The following is an 8,187-nucleotide window of genomic DNA, read 5'->3' as shown; positions in this document are numbered from 1 at the left end:
ACAAATAACATGTGATGTTTGTCTTTCTATGTCTCATCCATTTAACATTTTCTTTCTTTCTTTTTTTTTTTGAGACCAAGTCTTGCTCTATCCTCAGGCTGGAGTGCAATGGCACCATCTGTCTCAGCTCACTGCAACCTCCGCCTACAGATTCAAGCAATTCTTATGCCTCGGTCTCCCAACGGGCTGGGATTATAGGTGTGTGCCACCATGCCTGGCTAATTTTCGTACTTTCAGTAGAGACGGGGTTTCACCATCTTGGCCAGGCTGGTCTCGAACTCCTGGCCTCAAGTGATCCACCTGCCTCTGCCTCCCAAAGTGCTGGGATTACAGGTGTGAGCCACCAAATCTAGCCCATTTAACACGTCAATCGCAATGGAATTAAAACTCATCCCACAGCCCCTAGGGTGCCATGGGTCTGCTGCTGTGCCCCATCCAACCTCATCTTCTTCCTCCCATCTCTCCTTGGCCCCGTCTGCTCCAGCCCCCTGGCCACCTTCCCTCTGTCCTCAGATATGCCCAGCCACTCCCACCTCAGCGCCTTTGCACCTGCTGTTCTTCGCAGATTCGCACATGGCTGGCTCCCTGCTCTCCTTCAGGTCTCTGCTCAGATGTCACCTTCTGAAAGAGGCCTGCCTCGGCCTCTCCTGCCGTGCCGTGCCGTCCCCTCGTCTGTGACCCTCTTGCTCTATTGCCTCCAGAAGGGCAGGGGTTTCGTGTTTTGTTGTAGCCTCAGGAAGTGCCTGACAGATCACTGTCTCTAGCCCAGTTCCATTTAGTTTTCCGGGCCTCAGTTTCCATAACCATGAAAGAGACCCTTGCCAATCTGAGTTTGCTGGGAAGGGGCTGGGCCCCACGTAAACGTTTTTAAAGCACCCTTCTCCCCTGCCCCACTCAGATCAGGCGTCTAGGGGAGAGGCAGTGAGGCTCCCTTTCTCTAAGCCAGTCCTCACCTGCCTGGGAAGGTATGAGGTGAGGACTGGAGACCCAGGAAACCCTGGGCGAGGGAGGAACCCAGAGGGAAGGGACATTCTTTTCTTCCTCGAAATCCTGGGAGCTCCCTGGAGGAGGAGACCTGATCAGCCTGCAATCTTGGCGCGCCCCAGGAGGAGAAAGCGGCTTCCTCTATGCCGTACCCTCATCCACAGAACCCCCTTCTCAGCCCTTGAAGTCCTTGGTCACAGCCGAGGCGCGGAGAGCGCTCTGAACCCATCGCTGCCCAGCCCCCTTCCCGGGGGGGGCGGGGAGCTGCCACTCAGGGCCCCATGGCTGCCCTTGTAAGGAGGCGAGGCCCGGGGACACCCGAGACGCCCGGTTATAATTAACCAGGACACGTGGCGAACCCCCCTCCAACACCTGCCCCTGAGCCACCCCAAACCCAGTGCCTTCGCAGAGGAGGAGACAGCAAAGCGCCCTCTAAAAATAACTCCTTTCCTGGCGGCTGAGACCCTCCCTGTCCCCTGCGCAGCAGAAATCTTCCAGTAGCACCGAGGGGGCAAGGGTTGAGCAGGGGGAGGGTGACCACCACCTCCCACCCCAGCCCTGAGTTTGAATCTCCCCAACTCGGCCAGCCTCGGTTTACCCTCCACTCAGTCCCTAGGAGGAAGGGGCGTCCAAGCGCAGGTTTCTGGGGTTAGACTGCCCTCTACTGCAACTGGGTTTGTTTGGACCCTCCCTATAGGTGATGGCAGCAGGCGGCCACGCAGCCTCTCCCGGTCTGCTTCCTCCTGCTCCCAGGGCACCTGGTCCTCCTGGAACCACAGCTTGGTTCCCCAAGGTGCCACTGGGACTGGGCTAGGGGTGAGGGCCCAGGGGCACACATAGGAGGGGCTGGTGGCTGGAGGAGACTCAGGGGCCAGGGGAGGGTGGCTTCTACGTGCTTGGGATGTTCCCAGCCACTGTCCCGTGTTCCCGGCGGGGGGCCAGTTGTCCCCACCGCCAGCCCGACTCAGCACTTGGTCAGGGAATCAGCTTGGTGGGGGGGCTTGGGCCCAGCCCCTGGGGCGGCTTAGCCCATACAAGGCCACGGGGCTGGGCGCAAGGCATGCCTGGGTTCGGGGTGGGCATGGTGCCTGAGCAGGGAGGTGAGAGGCTCAGCTGCCCTCCAGGACTCCTCCCTGGGGACAGTCCCTCCCAGCCAATAGCACAGCCTAGGTCCCCCTATATAAGGCCACGGCTGCAGGCCCTTCCTTTGGGTTAGTGTCACCTCCAGGATACAGAGAGCCCCCTTCAGCCCAGCCCAGCCCAGCCAGGTACTGCATGGGATGGGAATCTGGGTGGGGGCCAGAGAAGGGGAGTCTCTGTGGGTGCCAGAGGCTGTCTCAGCTCGGGAAAGGGCCTGTGGCCACCCCCTGCCCCACCAACACCCTCCACCAACAAAGGCAGGCCGGTGCATGGGAAGGCTGACCTCTGTGTCTGGGAGTCCCCTCCATCTGTGAGGCCGCCTGAACCCCCCACTGGGATTTGCCATTTCTTCAGCACAAGTCTTGGGTTACGGGGAGGGATCCCAGAGATGAAAGGGGTCCTGACAGCTGCCAACTGTCACCCCCTGCAAGGGGCTGTTGAGCCAGGCCCGTGTTGATTACAGTTTGTCACCAGCACTGGCGCCACCAGCCGTGGGAGGTGTGTCTGTGTCGCCCGGCAGAGTCTGCAACAGCAGGTGTTGTGGGCTTCTTTGCGATTGCTGCTGTGTGGTCCCTGTGACCTTGTGTCTGACTTGGTAGCTGACACAGGAGTGCCTCTATCTTGGGCATGCCCCTGAGCTTGGAAGTGTGGCTGTGTCACTCGGTTTACAGCATGATCTGGGGAGTGTGTGGTGGGGTGTGTGTGTGGCTCTGGGGCTTTCTGCTTGTGTCTCTTGGCGGGGGTCACCCACCTTGCCTCAGTGCCCTCTCTTGGGGTGTCCCTGGCAGGGATTGGGGGAGCATCCTCTGAAGGGCAGGGGTCTGGGCTGCCAACCCGGGATGTCCTTGAGCCCCAGGGCCTGGACTCATGTCCCCCCAGCCACCCTGGCCCACCTGTCTCGGGGCCTGCTGACTTGGTGCAAGCCGAGCCCCGGAATGTGGGGGTGGGGCCGGGTGGCAGCTGGGGGTGGGGCTGCAGGCTGCTGCCAGATCCTAAAAATAACCACCCTGGACAGCAGCGCCCAAGGTCTTTGGCGGGTCCCTGCTCCCCTTCTAGCCCTTAGCTCACCGTGGTCCCAACTTCCCTCCCCCAGTCCCACCTGCTTCCCATCCCCCTCTCCTACCCCTGCTGGAGGTCCCTTCTCCTTTCTGGGTCCAGTGAATAAAATAATAATAACCATAGGACTGGGCGTGGTGGCTCACACATATAATCCCAGCATTTTGGGAGGCCAAGACAGGAGGATCCCTTGAGGCCTGGAGTCCCAGACCAGCCTGGGCAATGTAGTGAGACCCCACCTTTACAAAAAAGTCGTAATAACAGTAATAGCGCCACCAGGGTTCCTGGCTCCAACTCCGTGGCAGGGCCTGTGCTCAGCCAACCCTATGGCCAAGCTCAGAGAATCCTGGCAATCCTATGGGGCAGGCTCAGTTCACAGGAGACAGAGGTCCAGAGAGGCTGAGTCACTGGCCTGGAGTCACCCAGTAGGGAAATGGCATAGGTGGAATTTGAACCTGGCTCTGATGACCCAGAGGCTGAGCTTCCCTTCCCTGCTGAGCCCTGTGGGAGAATTGTCAGCAGAGGTGTGGGCAGCCACGCGGCTCTCCCCCAGACCCAGCCCCTTGTCTCTGGATTGGTAATCTGAGAACCTGCTCACATACTCACTCCCAGCAATACCCTCACCTCCACCTTTTCACCAGCTCCTCCCGCGAACTAACAACAGGCCAGGTGTGGTGGCTCAAGCCTATAATCGCAGCACTTTGGGAGGCCAAGGTGGGCGGATCACTTAAGGTCAGGAGTTCAAGACCAGCCTGGCCAACATGGCGAAACCCCATCTCTACTAAAAATACACACACACACACACACACACACACACACACACATTAGCTGGATATGGCACACACCTGTAATCTCAGCTACTCGGGAGGCTGAAGCAGGAGAATTGCTTGAACCTGGAGGGTGGAGGTCACAGTGAGCTGAAATTGTGCCACTGCACTCCAGCCTGGGCAACAGAGCGAGATTCATCTTTAACGTAATAACAACAATAGCTAAGTGAGATAATGCTTATTGTGTACCAGGCACTGTTCCAAGAGCTATACCTCCGCTCACACATTTAATCCTTTCAACACTCCCATGCACTGAGTGCTATTATGATCCTCATTTTCTAGATGAGTAAATTGAGGCACAGAGAGGTTAAGCAATTTGCCCCTGGCCACACAGCTAGTTGTGGTAGCAGAGTTGGGAATCAAACCCTGGGCCAGTTCCAGAACCTACACTTTACCCACACGTGGTATTTTTCCAGCCTTGAGGTGGGGCCTGTTTTCCACTTGGGGAAACTGAGTCTCCAGCAAGAACGACTAGTTCAGGCTCACCCGGCTGGGATGTGGCAGAGCCGGGCTCCTGACCTAAGACCCCAGATGCCTTCCTGCTGAGACGCAGGGGCTCCGAGAGAGAAATTCCCGTGCTCCAGGTCACACAGCCTGCCTGACCTCAACGCCTCACTCGGTTCTCTTGCTGCCGTCTGCAAGATGCGAGCCAGGCCAGGCGCAGTGACTCACGCCTGTAATTCCAGCACTGTGGGAGGCCGAGGTGGGTGGATCACTTGAACCCAGAAGTTCGAGACCAACCTGGCCAACCAGTAGAGATGGTGAAACCCGATCTCTACTAAAAACACACACACACACAAATTAGCTGGGCATGGTGGCATGTGCCTGTAATCCCAGCTACTTGGGAGGCTGAGGCAAAAGAATCACTTGAGGCTGGGCGTGGTGGCTCACACCTGTAATCCCAGCACATTGGGAGGCCGAGGCTGGTGGATCATAAGGTCAGGAGATCAAGACCATCCTGGCTAACAAGGTGAAACCCCATCTCTACTAAAAATACAAAAAATTAGCAAGGTGTGGTGGCACACGCCTGTAGTCCCAGCTACTCAGGAGGCTGAGGCAGGAGAATCCCTCGAACCAGGAAGCAGAGTTTGCGGTGAGCCGAGATCACACCACTGCACTCCAGCCTGGTGACAGAGCAAGACTCTGTCTCAAACTAAATAAATAAATAAAAAGAATCACTTGAACCCAGCAGGTGGAGGTTGCAGTGAGCTGAGATCTCACCACTGCACTCCAGCCTCGGTGACAGAGCAAGACTCTATCTCAAAAAAAAAAGAAAAAAAAAGACGAGAGCTAATCCTCGCCCCCTCCCCTGCCCCTCAGGCCTCCTAAACCACCACCATGCCGTTCGGAAACACCCACAACAAGTACAAGCTGAATTACAAGCCTGAGGAGGAGTATCCCGACCTCACCAAGCACAACAACCACATGGCCAAGGTGCTGACCCCCGAGCTCTACAAGAAGCTACGGGACAAGGAGACCCCATCTGGCTTCACCCTGGACGATGTCATCCAGACAGGCGTGGACAACCCAGGTGAGCCTCCCCGGCAGAGCACAGAAAGGGCTACATGGGGGCTCCGGAGGCTGCTGGCCAGGCCCCACTCCCACTGCCCCTGAGTGGGGGCCTCAGTTTTCTCATCTGTAAAATGGGACTGTTGTGAGAATCAACGCATTAATATATGTAAAGGGAGTCCAGGCACGGCGGCTCACGCCTGTAATCCCAGCACTTTGGGAGGCCGAGGCAGGTGGATCACAAGGGTAGGAGTTCAAGACCAGCCTGAGCAACACGGTGAAACCCCATCTCTACTAAAAGTACAAAAACAATTAGCCGGGCATGGTGGAATGCAACTGTAATCTCAGCTACTCAGGAGGCTGAGGCAGGAAAATTGCTTGAACCCAGGAGGCAGAGATTGCAGTGAGCCGAGATTGCGCTACTGCACTCCAGCCTGGTGATAGAGCAGAGCGAGACTGTGTCTCAAAAAAAAAACAGGCGTGGGACAGTGTGGAATACACAGCAAACCATGCAATAAACATGCACGAGAATCATGTGAGACCCCCGAGGAGATTGGTTCATCTCCCGAACCTCAGTCTCCTCATCTGAGAAATGGGCACCCACGTTGTGAAAACACAAGGCAATGCCTGTGCAGTGCTGAGCACTTTGGGAGGCCCAGGTAGGAGGATCACTTGAGGCCAGGAGTTTGAGGCCAGTCAGACAACATAGCAAGACCCTGTCTCTACTAAAAATACAAAAAATTGGGCCAGGTGCGGTGGCTCATGCCTGTAATCCCAGCACTTTGGGAGGCCAAGGCAGGTGGATCATGAGGTCTGAAGTTCAAGGCCAACATAGTGAAACACTGTCTCTACTAAAAATACAAAAAAACACAAAAATTAGCTGGGCATGGTAGCGGGTGCCTGTAATCTCAGCTACTTGGGAGGCTGAGGCAGGAGAATCACTTGAAGCTGGGAGGCGGAGGTTGTAGTGGGCCGAGTTTGCACCATCGCATCCAGCCTGGGCAACAAGAGTGAAACTCCGTCTCAAAAAAAAAAAGAAAAATTAGACAAATGTGACATGGGCTTGTGGTCCAAGCTACGCAGGAGGCTGTGGTGGGGGGTTGTCTTGAGCTTGGGGGTGCAGGTTGCAGTGAGATCGCGCCACTGTATCCCAGCCACAGACTGAAACCCTGCCTCAAAAAAAACAAAATTTGACAGGGGATGTTGTTAATGTTAGGGTGTTTCTCAAAGGACACCTGTAGAGGCGAGGACAGCTGGGAGTGGAGAGGAGGTTCTAGCGCCCCTCGCACCCAGCTCGCTGAGTGATGGAGGGGAGAGGCCCCTATCTCCTGGACTCTATTTTTCCATTTGGGAAATAAGAGGGTCTTTCAAGTCTCTTACCCTCCTGGCCCTCTGTGGCACCTGGTAGTCTGAGAACCTAAAAGTATTTCAGGCTGACCTGTCATGACTTTGGGTGCTAAGGTTTTCAAGGTGCTGATATCTTTAGCGCCATGTACTCTCCGAAGCTCCGCCTTCTCCTTTAACCTTGCCCTGGATTCGTTCTTCTCTCCCACCTTGACCGCTCCCAGCCACCTTGACCTCCAAATGCCACCTTGACCCCTCCCAGCCTTCCCTCCCAGTTCCCACCAGATCTCAGTCTTCTCTCTCTCTCTCTCTCTTTTTTTTTTTTTTTGAGATGGAGTCTCACTCTGTCAGCCAGGCTGGAGTGCAGTAGCTCGATCTCAGCTCACTGCAACCTCTACCCACTTGGTTCAATCAATTCTTGTGCCTCAGCCTCCTGAGTAGCTGGGATTATAGGCGTGCACCCCACACCCAGCTAATTTTTATATTTTTAGTAGAGATGGGGTTTCATCCTGTTGGCCAGGCTGGTCTCAAACTCCTGACCTCAAGAGATCCACCTACCCCAGCCTCTCAAAGTGCTGGGATTGCAGGTGCGAGCCACCGCTCCCGACCCTTAGTCTCTTCAATTCCTACCCAGAGGTACTGAATGCACCCCACCCCCACCACCCCAACACACACATGTGCACACGGTCTCCACTGAGCCCACGAGCCCAGGTTCCGCTTGCTGGGGACAAGCACCTCTGACCTCACCCCCACGCCTCCAGGTCACCCCTTCATCATGACCGTGGGCTGCGTGGCTGGTGATGAGGAGTCCTATGAAGTGTTCAAGGATCTCTTTGACCCAATCATCTCAGATCGCCACGGGGGCTACAAACCCACGGACAAGCACAAGACCGACCTCAACCATGAGAACCTCAAGGTTGGTGTCTGCATGGGAGGGGAGGGCCCGGGGTGGGGAGGAAAGGATCACAGGAGAGATGGGAGGAAGAGAGAAATGCAGAGATGGAGAGAGATGCAGAGGTGGACCCTGATGTGGAGAAGCAGACAGATGGAAAGAGAGAGGGACGCTGGGAGGTCGAGCTGAGCGGATCACCTCGGTTGAGGTGAGGTCAGGAGTTCAAGACCAGCCTGGCCAAGATGTCAAAACTCTGTCTCTAATAAAAAAGTACAAAAGGCCAGGCGTGGTGGCTCATGCCTGTAATTCCAGCACTTTGGGAGGCTGAGGTGGGCAGATCACAGGATCAGGAGTTTGAGACCAGCCTGACCAAAGTAGTGAAACTCCGTTTCTAATAAAAATACAAAAAGTAGGGCCGGGCGCGGTGGCTCAAGC

At 55.9% G+C, this 8,187-nt stretch overlaps 1 protein-coding gene across 2 annotated transcripts; it reads left to right on the top strand.

Annotated features, from left to right (window-relative positions):
* The first annotated feature begins 2,140 nt into the window (after positions 1 to 2,140).
* On the top strand, positions 2,141 to 7,956 carry LOC116547406 (creatine kinase M-type-like). 2 transcript variants are annotated; one of them, XM_032273374.1, is made up of 3 exons: positions 2,141 to 2,244; positions 5,325 to 5,538; positions 7,622 to 7,956. In XM_032273374.1, exons 2-3 carry the CDS (start codon positions 5,346 to 5,348, stop codon positions 7,939 to 7,941), a joined length of 513 nt encoding a protein of 170 aa, XP_032129265.1. In that variant the 5' UTR covers positions 2,141 to 2,244; positions 5,325 to 5,345; the 3' UTR covers positions 7,942 to 7,956. The 2 variants fall into 2 exon arrangements, with proteins under 2 accessions (XP_032129265.1, XP_032129266.1); XM_032273375.1 differs by having other exon boundaries at positions 2,158 to 2,252; positions 5,328 to 5,538.
* Positions 7,957 to 8,187: the final 231 nt, after the last annotated feature.

Source organism: Sapajus apella, unplaced genomic scaffold, assembly GCF_009761245.1.
Source record: "Sapajus apella isolate SASKATOON/1434 unplaced genomic scaffold, GSC_monkey_1.0 scaffold3008, whole genome shotgun sequence".
Classification (NCBI taxonomy): domain Eukaryota; kingdom Metazoa; phylum Chordata; class Mammalia; order Primates; family Cebidae; genus Sapajus; species Sapajus apella.
This window is presented reverse-complemented; position numbering and strand designations above follow the sequence as displayed.

Bases quoted from the DNA above. Each gene is read 5' to 3' on its own strand.
- LOC116547406 (XM_032273374.1), top strand. From the start codon at position 5,346: ATGCCGTTCGGAAACACCCACAACAAGTACAAGCTGAATTACAAGCCT. The intron at 5,539-7,621 runs GTGAGCCTCCCC...CCACGCCTCCAG, and splicing joins GACAGGCGTGGACAACCCAG to GTCACCCCTTCATCATGACC.